This window comes from Dermacentor andersoni, chromosome 9, assembly GCF_023375885.2.
Source record: "Dermacentor andersoni chromosome 9, qqDerAnde1_hic_scaffold, whole genome shotgun sequence".
NCBI classification, from domain to species: Eukaryota; Metazoa; Arthropoda; class Arachnida; order Ixodida; family Ixodidae; genus Dermacentor; species Dermacentor andersoni.
Window position 1 is genome coordinate 82370303 of NC_092822.1, and position 24068 is coordinate 82394370.

At 45.3% G+C, this 24068-nt stretch overlaps 2 protein-coding genes across 2 annotated transcripts in view; both read left to right on the plus strand.

Moving 5' to 3' along the window:
- The window catches only part of LOC129383917 (uncharacterized), a 28105-nt gene extending 27369 nt beyond the window's left edge, over window positions 1-736 (plus strand). Inside the window, exon 2 of the mRNA XM_055068939.2 lies at window positions 278-736. Within this exon, the coding sequence (XP_054924914.2) occupies window positions 278-736 (459 nt within the window). The remainder of the gene's footprint in view (window positions 1-277) is intronic.
- Window positions 737-4078: 3342 nt separating this feature from the next.
- Window positions 4079-12803, plus strand: LOC129383984 (uncharacterized). The gene is made up of 2 exons (XM_055069020.1): window positions 4079-4426; window positions 11804-12803. The coding sequence occupies exons 1-2, from the start codon at window positions 4082-4084 to the stop codon at window positions 12125-12127; spliced, it is 669 nt and encodes a 222-aa protein (XP_054924995.1). The 5' UTR covers window positions 4079-4081; the 3' UTR covers window positions 12128-12803.
- The last annotated feature ends 11265 nt before the right edge of the window (window positions 12804-24068 follow it).

Consider the following 24068-nt stretch of genomic DNA (forward strand, 5'->3'; position numbering starts at 1 on the left):
ACGCGTGACGCCATTTTTTAAAATTTAGTTATTAAGCGACTGTTCACAAGTTTACAGGGCCAACAAAGCAACTATACTTTGTAAAGTGCGAGTGTTCATAAGTTTACAAGGACAATAACGCAACTACACTTACTTTGTATAGCTTTCTAATAATTTGCTACCGCAATAGATGCCTCGCGTTTCGGGCGAAATTGCAACATTTTGTCTGCAAAGTGTCGACATACCTTAAGGCCGAATGTGCGGCATAATGAAAGCTCGAGCGTAAATGTTCTTGCAGGTGAACAAGACGCTGGAGGCACTAGTCGTCAACGTGGCAGGCACGCAGCCCCAGGGCGAGCTCTCCTGCATGTTCGACCTGATTCGGGAAATTGACGTCTTCTCTCGCTTGAAATTCAACTGGATCCACCCTCGTGGATCGGATTTCGCGAATGGCGTCCGCGCTTCCCAAGCGCCCACCATTTGGCGAAGTCTGGACGAGTGCGAAGCGAAGGACGCGGAGGAGTTCCTGGAGGCTCTCGTCTCCGCTCGAAGCGTTGGCCTGGCCTTGCTCGAATGCACAACCCCTGCAAAAGAACGCGTGGTTCAAAAGCTGACCAACGCTCTCGCGAGGATCAAGTCCCTGAGGAAAGTACCGCTTACTTATCACATACGGGAGAGCTCTGGGAACTCTCCTATTTCACCATTGAAATATGTCAGGCGCAGATTGGGCAACCGCTTAATCAAATTCAAGGCTTAGAGTGATCTGTGAAATTAAAGTTCTACCTTACTGATCAAGAAGCAGGGAAACTTACACTCGATGCTGATAAAAAATAAACGATACGAATAAAAGATTACCTGTTTCCTATTAGATATAATCTATTTAAAACAAGAATGCAGTGAACGAAAATGCTGCCGGTGGAGGCCGAACTCGCAATTTCTGCATGATATATGCGATGCTCTATCAATTCATACTCATTGGTAGAGATACAAGACGTTTAATTGGTGTAGCGTTTTCTTTTGCTTTATTGTTTGCCGGCTTCGTTTGGTTATTCTTTTACGGCATCGCCGCATGTGCCCTGCCCTCTAAACACGTGACCAGGCCGCTATTAAACACCGCCTTAATACCTTCGGACTGCAGAAAAATGCAGTAAATGCAGAAAAACTTAGTTTTATTCTTGATCTCTGGGTGGGTTATTATTCGCCGGCAGTTCCAACCCGAAGCAAAACCGTATGATAGAACACGTAATCGATTACGCACGACCTTAGTCTATCCTAATAGCGCTGAGCTAATGCTCCAAGTCTACTTGCGTGCGTTCTCTGATGAAGGAATATCTAATTGCACTCACTACTTTACCTCAAAATGATACCGTACTTTCGGCAGGGAAAACCCCAGAATTCTTTTTCATCGCGATTGCCCCCACGCCGGTGGCGCTGCAGCACCAAGGTATACCTAATTACGCGCACATCCTTTCCTTTTGTTTTATCGTAAGCGCTAGTAGCTCAAGTCACCGAAGTGCTGTGTGATCCATCATGGCAGTGCTTCTGTGCGAGCAGCCTGTCAGTAATATTGTTTGAAGGTGGAAGTAACGGTTAATGTTAGTTTAAGCGGACTTCTCAAAAACACGGTATCATTTTAACCGCAGCTTAACATAGAGCCTATTGGCGGCCAACCAAAGTGGTTATGTTGTTACGCTTCTTCGGCTTTTCCGTTTAAGTTAGTTTAAGTTAGTTATATATATATATATATATATATATATATATATATATATATATATATATATATATATATATATATATATATATATATATATATATATATATATATTGTGTATGTGCGAAGCTTTGCCCATATTCGCTACGCTGTTATTGTTACCGCTTTTCCATCACCATAGCTATCTTTCGGATGAAAGAGAGAAATCACTAATAAAAATTTTGCGCCCACATCGGCTTAGTGTTCGACGCTTCAAAGAAACTGTAGTCGGTTCAGGCTGTTTGGTCACGCTTTTACTAGCTCAGTGTTTGTCTGTCTATCCCTCTGCGTGGGTGTGTGCGTGTGCGTGCGTGCGTGTGTGCGTGCGTGTGTGCGTGTGTGTGCGTGCGTGCGTGTGTGCGTGTGTGTGTGTGTGTACTTGTGTGTGTGTTCGTGTGTGTGTGCGTGTGTGTGTGTGTGTGTGTCTGTGTTTTCTAGCCTAAATATATTTTCTTCCTACCTGGGCAGCTGGGTAGTCCAAACTCGAATGGGTAGTGTGTCTGGTTGGATTGCTGAGGGAACAAGATGCAAATCCAATCGTTGGCTCTACTTGGTTCACTTAGTATGTACTATTGTGAACGTATCTTCCACTCTTCAACTAACTTCTTTCGCGCTGACGTGGCTCACTTAGACGCTGGACAGCGTAGGCACCACTGTTACAAGAAACTCAATGGGATGCCTATTGATCATCATAATCATATCACCATTAGCATCATATTGTACCACTTGTCACGACTTGACCTGCGTGCCATGTGGCGTCGATAGGTACAGTTTTTGCTTTCCGTTTCAGTTTCAGCTTAGTCTCCATTCAATAACAATGAGTAACAAGTAGTCTGCAGACGAGGGTCCGAAAGTCAATGACTGCAACGGGATACTCGGTTCTGAAAGGGAAAAATGTGTACAAAATGTGGAATAAAGTAGAAAAATTTTTTAAAATACAAGGAAAACAAATGATCGCGCGTAATGCAATACATTCGTAAGAGAAAGCAAACAAAAAAGAAGACATTTCAAGAAACATAATTATAAAGAACATGTTATAGGGCATGAAACTATATACAAAAATAAAACATCTTAATACATGTTTGAGTACGTTTCATGATGACGTTAGATTAAGTGAATGTGGTAGGTCATTCTACATGTTTAATGCTGAAAACGAGGATGTCATTTTTCCATAGTTGGCGTTACAGTTATTTCATTTAGGTAGTAAAAAGCTTAAATTATGCCTAAACATGGTTGGTTTGGTGTTACGAATTTGTGGTCTACAAATTCGTAAGCAAGCTGTTTGTTAAGGAACCTAAAAAAGAAAATACTTAACTACAACTTAAGCAAGCCAGATACAGGTAGTACAAGGTTTGCCTGAAGTACTGGGAGAGCACTTGAGTAAAAAGAGCTGTTGGTGATTATGCGAATAGCATGGTTCTGTATGGTGTTGAATAAACGAGAGGTGGCAGTTATATATTTTGCTCCAGTAAGCAAGATCATAGGTGATATGATTATGAATCAACGCTAAGTATAAGGATAATAATGGTTGTTCTGAAAAGAATACGCGTGATTTAATGACAGCTCTTATGCCGAAAGCTGTTTTTTTTTGTTTAACAAACGTAACATGACTCGTAAACTTCAACTTAGGATCGAATTTTATGCCAAGGAACGACACACAGTCCGCTGCAGGAATAAGGTGACTGTCGAGAGTTACTTGGGGGATACACGGCGCAATCCTCTGCTTTGTTTTCAATATCACAAACTGAGTTTTCCAAGGGTTTAAAGTTAGATGATTCAACTGGCACCATTCTACAACTTTGGCTAGTTCACTGTTAAGTTTAAAGAGTAAGGTTGTTAAAGATTTGTCTCACGTGGAAATAGTGGTATGATCAGCATATAGAATAGTATTAGAAAGATTAAGATCCGATTAAGATAGCAGTTGCACTGTATTCCACTTAGTGTCCCGACACGTAGAAGTTGCATGTAACACTCGGATGTGGCATTTAGCTCCATCTGGTCAACACAAGCAGGCTAGGTGACTATATGTCACCGCCTCCTTTCAAAGAGCATGAAAATAAATGATCAGCAGCAGCATAGTATCGTATCATGGGTCAAGGTATGTGACATGTGCGCACTGTAGTCTATACTTGTGTTTACTCTCCGGTACAAGTTATGGCGTCTTCTCGCAACGCACGAAGCCTCTTGTGCGTGCTGCCGAAAATGGCACTCCTCCAGTTGACGCTGTGACTGTGCTGCGAGCACCGCGCAGGCCCGTGAATTCTTGTTGATACCGCTATTAAAACTTCATATTGGAAGCTGTAGCGGCATGATGAATCGCTGTCTTGGCCTTTCCTCCCATGCAGGCATCTGATGCTGCGCATAGATTTGCCCGACCCAGAAGTCATCAACCTGTTTCGCTCCCTCGAAGGCAATCGCAGTATCGCACTTATTGAGTTCCGCTGCGTCACCTTCAGACAAAGGACCGCCAAAGCACTGGGACGACTCTTGAAGTACAACCGAACGTTAACTTCCCTCAACGTTAACCTCCAGGAGAGTGACATCAAAGTTGACCGCATGGTCCAGCTTCGGCTAATCTTGGGCCAGCTGAAGGAGGCCCTTTCCGGAAACGCATTTATCACCAGCATCACCGTAAATGTGGAAAACAGGAACCACGCCAACGATCCCATCATCAAGGAGCTTCTCAGGAGCAACTCGGTGAGCGTAACTTCGATATCCCCGTTGCTACAAGAATTCAGATAGATTTTAATGTGAATTTCTTTATTGTCTTGCTGTAACGGACATTTCATGGTGTTTCCGTAATCATTTAAAGCTTGCCTTTACTGCACTCCTCTTGTCACACACGTACGCACTTTATTAACGATAGTTTCATTTTAGATGCAGCCCACAATCAGAAGCAGCAAGGTTAGACCAGCCGAGACTGCCAAGCAAAGCATTTTCTCTTTAATAGAAAGGCTTTCAGTGACATTACTGCGGCACATTCACGAACCTGTCTATATCAATAACGGGGGCTTTGGAGAACAACGAACGAAGCTTTTTCGCCAAAGGCACTTTTCGTAAAGCTGTATAGCAGCATTCGTAAAGTCGTAAAAGGATCCAAACATTTTAAGGCTTACAAAAAAAAGACATTCTGAAGATATTGCAGGTATCCATATACCGAATCGGTTTATATGCGTAGCCGCCTATAATATTAGTACAGGAGTCCTGGTTAACAGTTCTGCTTTCTACGGAATTACGCATTGCAATAGTAAGTGCTACCTAAATATCACCACTGTAGCAAATATACACCTTCAAGCACGCCTGTTACACAATCAAGAGCTTTCCAGATGCGCTCAACTATTCACTTTCATTGACGATCATATTCGATGATTTCTGCACAGGTTTCTTGAAAACTTGTCCCAAGCTGCTGGAGACATGTGGACGCGGTTATTGCACGACTAGTAGGATTCGTCAGAGTCTTTACGGACAGTACCGCGCTTTATTCCCTCTTGGCACGGTTTCGAAAAGCTGTCCGTTCTGTGCGGCGAGCACGCCCACCCTTACGAAATCCGCGCTAAGGAGACATTCATGCTAAACTCACGATAATAAGAAGACGTGGTTTACGTATTACCGTAGAGGAGGATAAATGCACACTTTAATAAAATACCGTACGCGATCTGACGTCTTAGTTTCTCCGACAACTGTGCCATGACATGTTTCCATCGCCTCTAATTGAACAAGGAGAACGTTTCCACTACTCGAGCAGCCATCTTTCAGAAGCATCGAACGTTGTCGGACACTGTCACACCACGCCTGTCCTGCCTAATTTGGGACGGTACATAGATGTTAGATGATCAGCGTGCTGCACTCACTGCCAGAAAAAATAAAACAAAAATATCTTCGCGCGAGTCCAAGCTGAGCTGGACCCTGATGATTTTGTTTTCACCTCGACAACGAAGCCGGAAAAAAACCCATCAGAAACCATCGATTATCATTGTCAACGTAACCAAATAGCCCGAAAGAATGGAAGAATGAGCGAACGAAGGAATGAAAGAATGAATGAACGAACGAAAGAATGAATGAACGAACGAACGTTTTTCTTGTCGAGTCCGACCAGCGTTCACCGACCACTGAACAACCATGAAAACGGGTGGAAGTTGCAAAGAAGGCTATTCTCTGCAACAACTATTGACGGCTTAGGTCGTCACCTTCCTTGGAACTCTTCTTCCGTGTACTGCCACGATGGTTACTCAAACATGCTACTTCGTTTGTAAATGCCCATAGGATTGCTATCGTTTAAGAAGCTGCTACACCTTTAGGTGTTTTTCAGTAGGGCTTGTGAATAAGCACTCCTGTTCATTATGTATACTCGTGAGCATTTGAAAAAGGTTACTATGAAATAGTTCTTCGAAACTGGGAGAGCTGACTTATACAAACGCTGAAGCCAACAAGTGCTTTCTAGCTAAGCGGCGTCTTTTTATCCCACTGGTATATGCACACTGAAGTGTAGTTCCGACAGAAATGGCGTATTGCTTCGGATGTATGCACCTATAAGCGTGACTTACCTGTTGGTAAACGAGAAGAAAGGGGGCTAACCGGGGCGCCCGATTTTTATTAGTCATATCGTAGGAAGCCAACAAACACTGACACCAACAACATATGGGAAATTACTTGTACCTAATAATTGAAATAAAGAAACGATAAATTAGTGGAAGTGAAAGTGGATGAAGAAAGAACTTATCGCAGGTGGGGAACGATCCCACAACCTTCGCATTTCACGTGCGGTACTTTACCAGGTACAGCATCGCACGCGAAATGAGAAGGTTGTGGAATCGTTCCCCATCTGCGGCAAGTTGTTTCCTCATCCACTTCCATTTCCATTAGGTTATCGTTTCTTCATTTCATTTATTAAGCAAAAGTAATTTACCCTGTGTTGTCCTTGGTGTCAGTGTTTGTTGGCTTCTTATGATACCAGTTGGTGAATAGCACAAAGTCCTGACTGCTTTAAGAGAAGTTGCGCAAGGTTCGCTTTGCTCACCTTGGATTGGGCACCGGTCGAATGGGTAGCGCATCGGGCTGCTGTGCTGAGGGAACAGGTTTCGAAAGCAATCATTTATTTCAACTTGGTTCACTCAGTACCTAGCAATCTGCGAATTTGTGCCGTTCTTCAACGAACCTTTTTCATGCCGACATGCGTCACTGTCCTATAGATGCGGCGTGGGGTTAGGGACCGCTGTTCAATGGAACTCTTTGACGTCGACTTGGAGCACTGAGTATGCGTCACTCACTCGATCTTGGGACCCTGGGCATGTGCCGGTAGGTGTGGTATGTGTCACACTAGGCATGTGTCGCAGGCAATGTGTCGGTCTACATTGACGGAAAACATCCCTTAAATTTATCCCCGCACCGCGCGCGCGTCGACAGAGCGGGGTGGAGAAAAGGGAATACCTGCTGCTGCGCGCTTACCAGGTGTTCCTTGAGGGGAGAGGTCACCGTTCCTCCTGAATCCCATGCTATCCGCGTTTTCCTTATCCGCGCAAGCTCTCGCATACGTTCTAACTTCGCCTCGAATATCGCTCTAAAGAAATTAATGTAATATAGAAACATGATAATTTCGAAAGGAAAAGCGTTGGCAATAGTGAGCGTCGAGCATAAGCGCATCCCGGCCCCCTCCCCCCACCCACCTCATAATCATCGTGGTTTTCACACGTAAAACTCGTGAATTTATTTGAATCATTGACTCTCGTCATATCATCGTCGCCACGGCATATTCACGTTATTGTCACGCCATCGTCGCCAGCCAGTATGTTATTGTCACGCCATCGTCGCCAGCCAGCAATCACGTTATCTCCGTTATACACTCATCGTCATCCCATCGTCCTCTTGCCGTTCTTACCGCCGTCGTCCTTGCCTCGCGCTCGCAAGCCTGTTTCATGTGCAAGCGACTCCGCGGCCACGGTTGCGGGCGCTGAGCGGCACCGCCGGTCGCAGACGGGGCTTCGTCTCACATCCACCCTCTTACCTTGACGTCCGCCTAGCGATTAGTGTCGCTTGTGGAAAGCGCCCTAGAACAGTGGGTTTCCGCGGACCCCAAAAAGGGGGGCTGGAGCTTCGCCTACTCTTGTTTCATCGCGTAGAAGGTGCAGGTTTTTTGCTGCCCAAGAATCACCAAGCTTATTTTTTACGTTCATTGTGTGAAAATGCAAGTGATTATTCCCTATGGTAACTTCGATTTCAGCTTCTATTCCGAGGCCTCTACCAACTGCAGGGCTCCAGACGTTTAACCGGATAGGATAGCAATAAAATTTGGCGTAAAGCGGATATAAAACGGGTCTGTCTCTCGTTCTCGAATTCCGCCAGGCATTCCGGCTGCCATCTGGGCCACAAAGGTGCAAACAGCCTTTTGAATAGACACTGTTAGGTTTTAGCCAATCTCCCGTACTTTTCTCTCCAAGGGATTCGAGCAGAAGGGTGAGTTTTAACCGGAGAAGCACCAAATCAAACTACGAGCCCGCACGCCCACAGTGAAGGAGTCGAAAACGGCTACGTGCGCCCCGAGCGAGAAGCATGGACTGCGGTTTTGTCGCCTATATCCACGCCCGTATGGGCCCCACCACGCACAAGAAAGGCAATTTTATTAAAACCACCACTATGCGCACACTACTTAGACCAGTGCGAATGAAGGCTTTCACCTGTCTATTCGTCACTGCTTGTAGTCGGCTTAAAAACCGCCACCAGCTCGAGCACTGAAGCTGCTCCGCGCGCTGACCCCCCCCCCCCCCCCCCCCTACCCATACCCCGTGTCACGTGCTTCTCGCGTCAGTGCTTCCGGACGCTCCACCATTCGTCGCCACTGTTGCTGCTTGCTAATTTTTCCAACCATTCATATCTCAATCGCTGCAGCGCGCACAGATCGAAAAATCAGTTACGGGCAAGGAGGTTGCCTCTCGCAACGCCCACGCCGCTTCTGGGACAATATCGCTTGCATGTGAAACCGGTTATAGAGTAGTCATCAGGCATTCTTTATCATCCCGTCGTTGTCATCGTCCTAACTTCATTATCCGACTCTCGTCATTCCATTTCGTCAGGCCGTTGTGGTCACACTATCGTCGCCACGCTATTATCGTCGCGGTATTATCGCCATGCTGCCATCGTCATGCTATCATCGTCATCCTATCATCATCACGCTATCATCGGCACATAGCCGCTGTCACACAATTGCCTCCATGCCGTGGTCCTCACGCTGTCGTTTTACCATCATCGCTTCAGAAATGTCATCGTCTTCTCGTCATGCCGTCGTCGTCATACGGCCTTCATCCACCCATCCATGTCATTCCTTCGTCATTCTATCATTATCATGCTATCGTCATCAAATCAGACAAAGTGATCATTTTTAAGTTCTGTGGTATTTTCAAAAATCCACTGTGGCAAATTGCTTCATTTTTCTCGTTGATCTGGAATATTCGAAGAGGCGGATGTTACTAGCACGAGAAATCAAAACATTAATTGAAATAAATACCAGAAATTGACTAACTTCTTGGTTAATTACTTTAGGGTAGATATGTCATTTCACAAATTGCGTGGTTTGCGGTGAGTTTGCGTAACGCATCCCCTTGAAATAAATCTGCAGGGTGGCACCAGTTTCGAGATATTTCCCAAACCGTGGAACTAAATACATAGGAGTTTCAGTTACTTTTGTGTTTTAATGCATAACAGGGTGCTTCGGTAAAAAAGTAACTGGAAAAACTGTGGATTTCTACGGCGAGTTTGAATTCGCATATCTCCAAGCTGATGTGATTCTTGAAGTAGGCCTTGCAAACTCACCGGCTACAATTCGTAAATTACATATGTGTCACGAAGTAATTGAGAAGTCGATTAGTGAAACTTTGTTAATTAGTTGAGTATGTTTTTGATATTTCTTCCAATGCCCGCGTCTCTGAATAATCTAGCTCAGGGAGTAATTATGTTATCTACAGCAGGCGATTTCTCAAAATTCCACAAAACTTAAAAGTGATCCCCCTCCGTTATCATGCCATCATCTTCAGACCGTCGCTGTCATGCTTACGTTGCCGCACCGTCTTTCTGATGCCGTCGTGGTCGTCTCATCGTCAATATTCCAGCTTCATATCCCGGTTGTCGTCATACTACAGTCGGTACGTCGTTCTCATATACTCGTAGTCCTCCCATTGTCGACATTCCGTAGTCGTCACGCGGCCATTGTTATAGTATACTTATCATTTCAGAATCGTAATCTCATTCTCGTCGTGCCATTTTTGCCGCTCCATTGACATGATTCTTTCTTCGTCATTCCATCGTCCTCGCTGCGTCGTCATGTTATCATGCTCATGGGGCGACCTTTTCATGCGAGCGGTGAGCTGGACGGCAAAGTGGGCCGATAGCGAAGACAGTGTATGTCCCATGTAGTCGGGACTACGGTGGCCTTAAAATGGACACTACTGATTTTAAGTAAGCTCTACCCTAAAGGTAGGTGTGTCGCTACGTTACTTGAATGCTGATCGCATTACCGTTTACAATCATCGCCAGCAGGGCTCTGCCCTAATTTTTATTTATTTGTGCTATTAGCATCGTTATAGGACACATCACGCACTCCCCGATATCTATCTATTCCATGTCCCGATCTAACCATGTTTCTTTGCCACCATATTTGGTCACTAGGCATATGCCGCTATTTAATGAAGGGAAACGCGAGAGAGCAGTCCGACGGCAGTACGCGCCGGACACGTACACCCGGGAGCAAAAGTAAACGGACCATGTGATAGCGCGATAAAGCTGATTTTCTCCTCTGCCTGTGAAAATAACATGAAATTGAGGACTGCGCTCTAAACTTGGGATTGCAAACTTTCCAGTGGACTCATTAATTTCAATTTGTACGTGGTAATTCAAAAGACCTTCACGTTTTTCGGTGCTCCTGTGGTCCGCATATTTTGGTTCCCGCGTGTGCATGAAGCATTTGGGCAATGGCGATAGCGTGTGTCGGTACATTGCAGAAACGTTAATCGCATTACCGTCAACAGTCGTTAAGAGATATTTTTAAGCAATATTTTTGTACATATGACAGTTGATTTTCACCGCTTAGTCTGTTGAGTCATCCTGGTAACCAAAATGAACTCGGTCTACCTCTATTTGCGGTATACGAACTACAACCACACTGTAGCTGTCCCTGAAAAACGTTCGATGAGAAAAAAGCTTTTATTGAAGCGAAAGCCTTAGACCGCTCGCGGGACGAAAAATGTTATCTCCGGCGTTACCCTGTCCAGCATTATGGCACCAAAATTGATGGCACCAAAATTGATGGCACCAAAATTGATGGCACCAAAATTGATGGCGCCAATATTGATGGCACCAAAATTCATAAGGGAGTAGAACCCTCGACCATTGGTTGGAGTCGAACCCACGACCTTTCCTGTTAATGAAGGCAAAGTTAAGGCAACCGAACCCGAGACCTTTGGCTGAAGTAGAACCCTCGACCTTTGCCCGCCGTGAGTGATTTCTGGTCATGGTCTTGGGCTGCTAAGCACGAGGTCGAAGGATCGAACCCCGACCACGGCAGCCGCATGTCGCTGGGGGGCGAAATGCAAAACTTCCGTGCACTTAGATTTAGGTGCACGTTGAAGAATCCCAGGGAGTCAAAATTTGCGGTGTCCCCCACTACGGCGTGCCTCATAATCAGATCGTGGTTTGGGCACGCAAAACCCCAGAATTTTAACCCTCGACATTTGGTGGGCCTGTAAAAATTATTTTAAATAATCGCATTCAGTATAGTCAAATAAGTGTTAAAGTGTGCACATCGCTAAGAACCAAATCGGTGTCGTGTTCAGACCCCAAATGAATTACGCAAAATGTATAAGTGTGGTGCTGGCCCTAGTAACAAGAAGTACGAAACGCGTGCTTCAAAAATATCTTACCATCAAATCACGAATCCTAATTGTAGCTGCCGGGGGCTGTCAAGCATCTTAGCACGGAACTCCCAGGAGTGCCTGTAGGATGCTGTTGTTAATAGGGACAGTGGGACGAGAGATCGTGTAGTTTGTATAACATTCCTCGCGGTTAATTCTGCCGTCTTCGGAAACGCAGGTGAACCTCAACAATGCCGTCCACTTCGTCCATGGCTCCAAGGAAAAACAAGACGCCATTGCTTTCGAGGCCTTGCAGCGCTGCTACTCCGTGAAATTATCTTTGTGCACCGCTTTCAACAACTCGGAGAAATCCGCGACCGAGAAGATCGCCGAGGCACGCGAGCGGCTCGCTTTCGACTACTTTGTCCTCGCTGGCGTCGTGAAAACCAGGATAGTCTGCAACCGGCGCCGCAAGAGAAAGACCCAGTTCGATAAGCTCGGCAGGGACATGCAGGCGCGTATCTGCTCCTACCTCAGATTGACTGATGTCGTGTGCATCTGAAGTGGCGGTTTTCTTTTTTTTTATTTTCTTTGAGGTCACTCTTCCACCTTCTGACTATGGCACTGTCGCGCGTCAGCCCGCACGCGAAGTCGGTGCACACGTGAATGCTTCATTCCGAGACCCGCTGTAAACTGGCACAATGCAAAATGGGCCTACCTTGCACGCTATTTTATTTTATTTTAACTATCAGTTAAATGAAGTGACACCTTTAGAGTTCTCAATTCGGGAAACTTTTCTAGCTTGTCCACATCGTCATATCGTATCTGCTAGTCCGCCACGACATTCATTTCCTGCACATATTATATTTAGGGGTTACACTTGCTAATCGCACGTATCGCAAAAGCCCTTGCAGAGAACTTTATGTATTTTTCTATAGCTTCTCTACTTGGAGACGTGGCTTAGTTTATTTCCCGCATACGTGTATGCCTTGTAGCTTGTGCCAACCATTGCAATATTAGCAATATCTTCGAACTTTCCAAGTCTTCTCGAATTGTTTTACTGATAGATTTTCTGTTTTTATCGCACGCTCAGAGCTACATAAAGGTCGCGCGCATCTTAAGGATCACTTCTTTACTTTTTCATGTGTTTTATCGGTTTTATAACGTGACACTACTCTCAGCGACGATCTCGTGTGTTGTTCATATGTTCGTGCTCCATCGCTACATCTTTCTTTTTGAGGGAAGGGGAGTGGGGGGGGGGGGGGGGTTGGTGTATGCTCTACTAGAATTGCTGAAGCACACTTTTGCACACTTGTATCATGCAGATTTTTCTACTTGGATGAGCGCAAGCTACAGATGTGTTCCTGAGTGGTGTGATTATCGAAAAGAAAGTAAAATCATTTTACGAGAAGTACTCTACATGCGTGGTGTGCATTTTTTTTTACATTGCGAATTCGAACGCGCCTCGATGTCATGGTTGCACTGGTAAAATGTACAAAATTGTATTTCTAAATTTTGTCTCTTGTACTGCCGTCTAGATGTGCAAGACGGAAAGAGACGTAGCAGTGTGCGCTGATTGGTAGGCAAAAGCGATAACGTGATCGGGTGAGACGAAGGCGCGGCGCCAATAGCTCGGTGCAAGTAATGACTTTCGCTATCGGGCCGCGGTTTCCACAGTGTTAACGCGCGCGCCGACCCTGGCGTGGTGAGCTCTTGCTAGGTACCCTCTACCATCGGCTGGATACGAAAATATTCGCTTGATGTCCCCCGCAATGTGGGAATCAGATTCACACATTGCGGGGGACATTAAAATTTTTGCAGCAAAGTTTTCGCTGGCTCTTTCTCATTGTGTAGCGTTCATATTCGCTTTCTTGCTTGGTATATATATATATATAAAGACCACGTGGATCATGGCGTATGTGCTGGCTGCAGTGTTGCATAGTAGATAACTTAGGCCGCTGAATATGTGTGATTGGTTGTGTATCCCGCACAACGAATGTGCCACAGTTATGCAAGGTTTTTGAAGCCTCCAGTGTATTTAGCCGTGTGTCGTATTTCTCTACGCATAAAAGCCTAAATATTCTTCTCTTCACAAGCGTTATACGCAGGCAGCTTGCAGCTACAGGTGATGACGATGTGCTCGTGTCATCGATAACTGCTGCTACCTAGCTAAAGAACACAAGCTTCCCATCCCTTGCATTCCTACATTGTTTTGAATCTCCGTGTTTTGTTTTTCTCTTGTACAGTTTTGGTCTGGTCTATTTGCGCATTTTCTACCTAAAACCTCGTGCGCTTCATCTCTAAGCTTTAGTGTATATACAGCTGTCTGAACCGGAACGATGGGTTCCCCCATCGCAAGAGCTGTGTATCAGAACCCGTTGTGTTGTGGAGGGCGAGGTTGTGGGCTCGAACCCTGTTTGTGACCGAATCATTGTCATCCGCCTATTTTATATCCACTACAGGATCTCTAATTACCTCTGTCCTACTCCAACCAATTGCAACTTGCGCCGGCGAATTTCCGCATTTCATCCCCCCACCTAGTTTTCTGCCATCCTCGACTGCACTTCCCTTATCTTGCCACACAAAATATAACTCTAGTGGTCGACTGGCTATCTATCCTACGCATTACATGGCCTGCCCAGCTCCATTTTTTTTCTCTTAATGTCAATTACAATACCAGCTATTCCTATTTGCTCTGTGACCCAAACCGCTCTCTGTCTTTTCACATTACCCGTAACATTCTTCGTTCCATCGCTCCCTGTGTGGTCCTAAACTTATTCTCGAGCTTACTTGTACACCTCCGAGTTTCTGCCCCCTATTTTAGCAACTGTAGAATGCATAGATTATAAAGCTTTCATTTCAATGATAGTGGTAAGCTTTCAGTCAGGATCTGGCAATGTCTGCCATATGCACACCAATCCGCTTTTGTTCTTCTGTAAATTTTCTTCTCATAATCAGTCCCCTGTGAGTAATTGACCTAGCTAAACGTGCGCCTTCACGCGCTCTAGAGCCAGGCTAGCGATCTTGATATTTTGTACCTTTGCTAGGCTATTGAGCATTATCTTTGTCTTCTAAGTATTAATCTTCAACCCCACCCTTACAATTTCTCTGTTGAGGTCCTTAATCATTTGTTGCAATTTGTTTCCAATGTTGCTGAACAGGACAATGTCATCTGCAAACTCAACGTTGCTGATATATTGGCCTTTAATCCTCACCGCTAAGCCTTCCCAGTATAATAGCTTGAATACTTCTTCTTAGGATGCAGTAAATAGCATTGGAGAGATTGTGTCTTCTGGCCTCACCCCTTCCTTTATAGGTGTCATTCTATCTTGCTTGGGGACAATCAAGGTAGCTGTGGCATCTTTGTAGACATTTTCCAAGATATCCACGTATCCCGCTTGTACTCCTTGATTATGTAATACCTCTATGACTGCTGGTTTTACTACCGAATCAAATGCACTTTCGTAATCTATGAAAGTCATATGGAAGGGTTGATTGTATTCTGCAGATCTCTCGATCACCTAATAATTGACGTGGGCGTGATACGTTGTAGAGTATTCCTTCCTGTAGCCAGCCTGTTCTCTTAGTCGGCTGAAGTCAAGTGCCCTTGCTGTATTGGAAATTACCTTGGTGAATATTTTATGGAATACTGGAAGTAAGCTAATGGACCGATAATTTTTCAGTTCTTTAACATCTACCTTTTTGTGGATTAGTATAATGTTGGCATCCTTCCAGTTCCCTGGGACCCTTCAAGTCGTGAGACTTTTCCTATAAAGGACCGCAAGCTTCTCAAGCATATTATCTTCCCAATCGTTGATTAAATCGGCGGTTGTTTCTTCTTTTCCTGCCGCATTGCCCCGGTTCATGTCTTTGAAGGCCCATCTAACTTCATTGCTAGTTATAGAAGGTACTGTACATACCAGTATAGAATTCTTCCGCTGCTTTTTCTATATGTTCGCGATTGCTGATGATATTACCCTGCTTATCTTTCAGTGTATACTTCTTGGTTGGTCCTGTGTCAAGTTTCCTTCTCAGTGGTTTCATGCTGCTTCCGTTTGTTACTGTTTTCTAAGTCTTTCTCATGTTATAATTTCGAATATCCCTTATTTTCTCCTTGTTTTCTCCTTGTTGAGTCCGCGAATTCTATTTTACCTCTTGAGTTCACTTTTATTCTTGAGACACTTTCATTCTTCGTCGTTTCTTTATTAGGTCCTTTGTTACATGCGAGAGCTTGCTTACTGCTTGACTTGGTGCCTTACCTCCTACTTCAATTGCTGCTTCGGAAGCCAGCCTAGTTACGGTTTCATTCAGTACTTCCACGTCACCTTCATTTCTCTTTTCTAAAGCTGCATATTTGTTTGCAAGCACCAGCCAAAATTGGTCTGCTTTTACCCTTACTGCTACTAGGTTGGTCTCTTTCTTCCTGACAAATTTTACTTTCTCTCTTCAAATTGATTTGAATCCTTGGCCTGACTAACCCATAATCACTGCGTTTTACCTAACACTTCAACAGCCTGCACTATGCCGGATCGGAACCACTTTTGAAATCTATTTCATTTCTTGTTTCGCCATTAATGCTTTTACAGGTGACTTTCTGTTGCTGCACTTCCTGAAGGAGGTGTTCATTTTTGGCAGCTAATTTCTTTCCGCGAATTCTACCAGCAACTTTTCTCTAGCAATCCTGGAATCGACAACGTAGTTGCCGATTGCTTGTTCGCCAGCTTGCTTTTTCCCAACTTTGGCGTTGAACTCCCCATTACTACAGTACACTGAGTTTGCGCTTTTCTCATGGCTCATTCCACATGTTCATAAAACTGATCTACTTCATCATCATCATGACGGGAGATTTGAGCGTAGGCTTGTACTACCTTTATTCTGTACTTCTCATTAGGTTCGATTAGGACTACTGCTACCTTCTCGTTAATGCTGTAGGATTCGTTCATGTAGCCCGCTTTGTCCTTATGGATTAGGAATCCTACCTCTTATTGCTTCTTATCTGGGAGTCCTCCACAGCAGAGGACATGGTCATTATTCAGCACTGTATAAGCCTCATCAGTTTTCACAACCTTACTAAAGCCAATAATATCCCACATAATGCCTGATAGTTTTTTAAAGAATTGTATTGGGTACCGATTTCTCGTGTATTCTAGTGAGAGTTAAGCAACCCCTGTGCATGAAATTAATTCAGAGCGCTGCTCAGCTCGAACCTGGAAGACCAACTCTGGGCAATCTAGCAGGTCAAGGAAGCCTCCGGGAGACTCTTGGTCGTAACCTCGTCGGGTGCCCCATTCCATTAACTCGCCGTACGTGAATCGTTCTGATTCGAAATAGTTTTCCTCACTCACTCGCTCTCTAGTACGGCGTATATTATAGTCCATGCATGTTGTGCATTGGGGTCTTTAAGAGGGCCCGCGTTCGCAAAAGCTTCTGAAGGTAATATTGTTCGTAAGGGCATGCTTACCAAAGATAACGTATTACGTGATAAGCCACATGGCCAGGTGAAACCCCATGACCAGCCAACGCGGTTACGGGAGTATAATTACTGAAAGCAGTATTTTCAAACGAAAAACTGATATCGTCACTCCCATGCTCCGAACACATTTCAACAACGCAGCTAGCTTGGTTATCCGTATCAGTTATGGTAAACGATACGCGCTTAAGTGCTTATTCGCGTAGAACATCCCGACAACACACAACTACCACCGGGAGAACATTTCAGTGAATTTTCGCTTTGTCTATATGTACTCCATGCAATGCTGGGAAGGGATGATAGAGGACACAATGTGTGTTTCGCGCTGAGCAGCATCATTTGAGTCGCAACATAAACGTAAAGACGTTAGAAATGAGTGCTATGTTCAGTTAATATAGACATCATACGAGCGAGCGCTTCTACTGTCTTTAGCTTCTTTGTCTATGACCTGCAATGTACTTCGCATGGCATTTTATAAGCGGAGCTTTCTTAGCCTAGCCTACCACGTCTTCGGGTAAGTCGGCTAATAATTCGCCGCTATATACAGGATGTCTGAGGTAAGTTGTGCCAAATTTTTGACATATGCGGTTGTCACGTAGCAGAACAGAAAAGAGGTAATGTTTGCCGCCACTTCGGGCAAGTGGAACTGTTGTTTGTATTTCACCTGAAAACCTAATCAGTTCTTATTCGTTTATTTCTCAAATGCTATAATCAGAGTAAAAGTGTAAATCAGAAACTTGTAGTCCACGATGAAAAATTGCCGATCCAGCTTTCTGTTGCTCGATACGCTCTATGTAAAACTTTTGCGAGCCTGATGCAAGCAGGCGAAAGGTGCCCCGCGACTAGTCGGGCGGCACGTATTTGTGCTTCGCGGGCTTTCTTTCTGGCTTGACAAAAACTTTTATGCAGCGCGTATAGAGCAACAGATAGATGGATAAGGAATTTTTCATTATTGTGTACAATCTCCTCTTTGGCACTTTTGCTCAGCATACAATATTTAATAAGGTTGAATATATAACATCCAAATATGCAATTAAGCGGAATGCAAAGAATACGTTCGGACTTGCTCCAAGCGACTACAAACATTGCCCTGGTTCGGTCAAGCTATACGTGGCACTCGTATACCGTTAAATTTTGGCACAATTATGTCGGATGCCCTGTACGTACACCTCCAAATCCCGTTATTTCGGCCTTGGTTCGTGCAACATTTCGTATTTTCTGAACGCCCTGGACAGTCCCTGTGAGAAGCTGTACATTGTCATTGAATGAAAACTTACCTTGAATATCAAAGCGTGCCGCTTCCTTTACTTCGACGACCACCGATCTCCATCGGCGTCTCGTCAAGCGCCGAAGCTGTAGCTAAAAGCTTCAAACACAATGAATTCAAAATACAACGCTACAGCCTAACTAGGTGCGAAACTGTATTATTTTTATATTGAGCTGTCCGGCGCTCCGACCACCCGTAAAGACTTTCGTCCCGGCTAGTTTCATGTCGTAAGTGTGACGCTGAGGCGGAATTTGAACGTCCGCACCGTCCACCGTATGCTCGTAGAGTCGCGTTTCAGGAGTAAGAAGCTTTGCAGACTGCTTCAAGCAGTAAAAAAAATATTCAAAATTTTTTTATCCGCCTCCGTCTGTTATTTAGCCTTCCTGATAATTCGAGCACTATTTGTTGGCCCGTAAGGGCCCACTTAACGGGAGTCGACTGTAGACATAAAAGCACACCGGATGCAATCTCCAGAAAAAAGGGGCGAATAAAAGTTTACCCGTGGATTGTTTACTGCGTCGCCGTCTGCAGCAAACTGTGGACACTTCAGCACTTATGAGCTGTGAATGCGAAAACATTAATGTCCAACTGAACGTGATTGAGTAATTCTTCGAGTTTTGCGCTGCGAGCAATGCTTTTGAATTTAGCTGCAGGATATGTTATCGAGTTTTAGAATTAAACTGATGCGGGTTATTTCTTTTTTTGGTTTCTACGTTAGCGTGTTGGCTCAAACTTTCGAATGGCTTTTTATTTTCTCCTCGCGCATTGCAACGCTGCTCGTTCCGCCCGCCGTGTATTCTGAGAGTTGAAGACGATGATTTCGCCACCGATGATTTCGCCACCGGCTTCTTCACTCGTTTCGCTGCGTTCTTTTACTCCCTTGCATCGTCTGCAGTGTACTGGCGTGGGCGGCCACACTTCCCTACCGACGATGCCACCGCCGACGACGTAGGTGCTTCGGACTCCACAGCGGTGCGTGCTGCCCGAGCCAGCGAGCATCAGCTGCCTGCGGTGCCAGCGCCGCATGCCACCGACGTTCTGCGCGACGAGAGACCGAAGAAGCACCAGCGGCCTGCGATGCCCGGAGGCACGCGCGCAGCAGCACGTCTGGTGGGGGTGAAAGAGAGAGAGATAGAGATTCGGACCACGCCCCGGCTTCCTAGAGCCCTCTCCCCTCCCGCAGCACCTGGCGCGCTATGACACCAGCAGGCTTCCGTTTGGCCCACTCCGCTCCGTCGAGGCACGCTCGTGACGGGGCGTCGCAGCGAATGGGAATTTGGGTGCCATTTCGCTGCTACAGACGCCCACTTTCTCGCTCAGTTAGCCACTTGACGTATTCACATGAATAAGCTCATGTTTACCAATAAAGCAGCGCCACCGAGCCACCTTTCTTCTTCATCGTCAAGCAATATACCACGGCGTAAAACCTACACATAAAACGCTGGATCATGTTTATAAGCGCACGTACATTTTAGTGATATAGAGCAGGACATTTTACGGCACATTTGAATTTCAGATAATATAGTTTGCTTAACCTTCACTTCAGCGGCGTAACCTTAACCTTCAGCGGCGTACGTGGCACTGTGACAAATGAGGCGGAAAATCTCGAACGTATTTTTTTTTATTTACGAAGTGTGCTCTTTGACACAAATGATTACGTAAATGCACAAATTTAGACCAATTTCTTCAATATTTGTCACTTCGGCTCGGTGGTTCATGAACCCAAGAATCGTAGTCCGGTGGTCGCGTGGCATGAAGGCCCACTGTTTGCAGGTAGTGGCGCCAGATATTTTTTTAGAAAAGTTCAGGTTCAGAAAATTTATTTACTTCTCTGCTGCATGTTCCTGTGCGAACGCCTCTCACCGCTGTTATTCCCTGGGCCCAGGGCCCAAGCATGGTCCGCGCAAACTTCACTCTTGCATTGCAATACAGAACTTAGCTTGCCGTCGCTGTGCGAGCACTTCTTGGTGACATGGACGATTATTTTTTAGTGGCCTGAACTTAGCAAAAAATGGGTAGTCTTCGTTAAGACTAGAGCGCAATATGGCTACGCACAAAAGCGCAAGTGACATTTCGCTCTCATAGAGGAGGGAACTGGATATTTAGAAGAAAGGTGCTTCAGCTCCTCCTACCACTTATCCTTGATGCAAGCTAGAGTAAACAGTAAGATATGTGGGTCGAAGTAGAATGGATGGCGCATTTTGTTTCGTCTTTGTTCAAATTGATTCTCGCAATTATCATCTCATCTATTCTTAGCTTACGGATTGTGATGAGCTTGAGATTCTGCCACCCTAGATAAGTGATGCCTAGCTTAGGCACTTGGTGGCAGCTATTCGAATGCTAGGTCCACCTGCAGCAAGCAACACAAACTTTCCTCCCTCGGCAAGCGCTATGCATCGCTTTCGGCTTCGTGACATAGTCACGTAGGCGTACCACACCGCACACCCGCCCGATTCGCCGTTCGCCTTTGGGGATAATTTGTTAAACGTGAATCGCATGCATATAAACGTTGCAACATAAAAGTTCACACCTGTGCAGTGCGTAAACCTAAACATTGCATAAGATTACATATTGCATAGGCATGAAATAAATAAATTATGGAGTTTTACGTGCCAAAACCAATTCCTGATTATGAGGCACGCCGTAGGGGGGGACTCCGGAAATTTCGACCACCTGGGGTTCTTTAACGTTGACCAAAATCTAAGTACCACCGGTGTTTTCGCATTTCGCCCCTATCGAAATGCAGCCGCCGTGGCCGGGATACAATCCTGCGACCTCGTGCACAGCAGCCCAACACCATAGCCATGACATGAAATAGACTGTTGGATATACCGTATTTACATGTAAGCCTTTATTTAACCAATTATTGAATTAGTCGTTTCACGCCTCCCTACAGGTGCAGTGAGTCCGCACAACATTCTTTTTGCCAGAATTTCAGAACAGAAACAAGAAACCCATATCACTACGACTATTGACGTTATTGAGATTAGCATAAGAGCAATGTAGTAGCCCACCATAAAACTACTAAAACGCGGCATGTTTGAGCGGTGTACTGCAGCCAAGCCCCTTTCTCGCGCTTTGCCCTTAGGTCGCCTCGTTATCAGCCTCACCTACCGCCTTTCACGATGGGGACACGCTTTGACCAGGCACAGACCACACCTCCACCATACTGTGTCAGAGCTGCTGATACGGCCGTACTTGTGCGGGCATTGGTCAGTGCGGCACGGTCGTGTCGCCTGGTGTTTGTAATTTAAATGATGCTGCACGCGTTTTCGCCAAGTTCACCTTTAGGACCAAGTTGTCCCGTGCATTAGGGGGACGTTAAAGTTCCGCAGTGGTCAAAATTATTCTTGAGTCAACCACTACTGCATGCCTCAAAATGTAATCATAGTTTTGGCACGTAAAACTGCAGAATTCAATTAAGAATCAGTGCGATGTAACGAGAGGAATGCGATATGTATGCATAAAAGCGTCGTAGGAGTAAACTTGAACTTATCTGTTTTTGTGTTTCAAAGGAGCACGCCACTTCAGCTATGTTTTCTTAATGCTCTCATGTTTATGTGCATGGCCTCGTGTGGCTTTAAGGCAGGTTAACGTGTTCGTGGGCTGTCTTGAATTACATTTCGGTTTCCGAGCTGTCTTGCTCTAGTTTTACTCGAGTGACACCTATATATTTTTGGACATTAACGTTCTCTTCTTTTTAGCGAGATGTGTCACCATGCTTATCACATTGCTGGGCTCATCATGGGTCGTCGCATAAGAGAACGTGAGGCCAATGTGTTTTAATCCGAGAGCATTGCTTGGCTCATTGTGCGAACCCGCCGTCATCAGAAAGCCGTGGCAGAATAGCTGCACACAATATGCGTTATCTTCATATAGTTAAAGGTAAGTGGCCACGGTGAGGATTCGACCCTCTGCCTCACCACCACTGCTACAGCTCCGTATCCGAGCGCGCAAACTACTGCGCCACCGAAACGGCGGCTAGGGAGATGAATATCTTCGAGGCTGTGCACATTGTCCGGCTCTTTCTGGCGGCCGATTCCCTAGATCGCGCACTCGAAAGGCAGATGAAGTGGTGGCCGAGAGAGCACGGCAATCTACAGCGGCTGTAGTGGCAACACCATGATGCAGCTCGTAATAGTACTGTCTTCGCTCGGCAAAGTGGTGCCATCGTGCCGAAAATATGGTGTCATCGAGAAATAATTCTCAATGCAATGTGCGTGAAACGCTACGTTAATGAGAACTCGGGAACTAAAACTCAGTTCAAAGATCGCAGTATGGCCGGTTTCTCGTCTTACGTTGTTGCGATCTCATAAGCAGCAACATTACATTCAGATATATAACGCAGCAGCACTAACTCGGTGACATAGCTCAGCGATATAATCAGCGACTAGCAATGCTTTCGCATTTGCCGAGAATAATTGCTTAGGTGCCCTATAGTAGTTTTACCAAATATTTAGGCACTCTACTTATACAAGAAGATATACTAGGCTATAGACAGGAAATTTTCACAAGCCGAACGCATGAGCGTCTACAGCAGTCAAACTTTAGATGGCTGCATTGATGGTGGTTCCATTGATCAGTGTTTAAAGAATATACATTGGTGGCTTCTTTTTATTTTTAAGTTAGTAAAAGTAATAAATTATGTTGTTTTACGTGCCGAAACCACGATCTCATTATTAGACGTATTGAAGAACTTCGGAATCATTTCGACCACCTAGGATCCTTAATGTGCACATAAATCTAAGTACACGAGCGTTCTTGCATTTTATCCCATTTCAAATTCGGCAGCCACGGCCGTGATTAAAACCGCAACCGGGAGCTTGCTATTTGACGCGCGTAGATTGAGTCGCAGTTAACGCAAGACTGTTTTCGGCCACGTGCGCTTTGTCATTCTTACCTTTTGCATGCACGATTTGTGCCTTGATGAATGCTGTACCTTCATTTATTGGTAACGCTGTCGTATTTATTCACCTTGCGTTGTCCTATATCCTTTCTCGGCATTACGCAGATATATTTTCACGGTCAAATGTTACGTCAGTTTGCTTGAAGGACAACCTCTAAAGCCTTTGGGATAAACCATATCCGTCAACTTTGTTTTTGAAGCAAATTTGCTAGCGTAAGAGAAAGCGCGGCAAAACTAGTTATCCGGTGGCCTCGAAACTTATTCTTGTATTCTTTCACTATAAGCGTGCCACCTCCGTTAAGGTGAGATGTTCTTATTGTCACCTAATAGTAATGGTGAAGAAAGCAGCAAAACTGGAAATGACAAAACTAGCGTCTAATTGGATGAACCTGTGCGCTCAAAACAAATTGGAGGACGCTTACGCTTCGCCTTTAAGAGTGGAACCCGATAGCATTCAAACATCCCTGACTGCTTCTTACGCGCTCCGGCAACTGGAGCGTATGCAACCGTAATGTTTACCGGGAAACGCTGTCCGCGAACGCTATGCACGAAGGCGGGCTTTGTCGTAGAAACGCGGCCTCTTGCATGGGCCGCAATGCGGCGGAGGCGAGCGCCAGCTGGAGGTATTGCAAGGAACCGAGCGCCCCACTCCGTGGACGCCGAGGCACCCACGCACCGGCGCACGCAAAAGGCGGCCGCCGCGGACGGTATGGGAATTGTAGAAACGCTGGAAAAAGGGTTTCTTTGAGTTTTCGCATAACCGAATTATGTTTTCTCATGCAGCCGCGTGGAAGCAATTAATTATTTAATAATGCTCGTGGAGCCGCGCGCAAGCAGCAACTGCGTACCGAGTATCCGGC

What these genes read in the sequence shown, in the direction of transcription:
- LOC129383984 (XM_055069020.1), top strand. Translation starts at nt 4,082, where the DNA reads ATGCTGCGCATAGATTTGCCCGACCCAGAAGTCATCAACCTGTTTCGC. An exon ending in AGCTTCTCAGGAGCAACTCG is followed by an intron (nt 4,427 to 11,803) that starts GTGAGCGTAACT and finishes TCGGAAACGCAG; the next exon opens with GTGAACCTCAACAATGCCGT.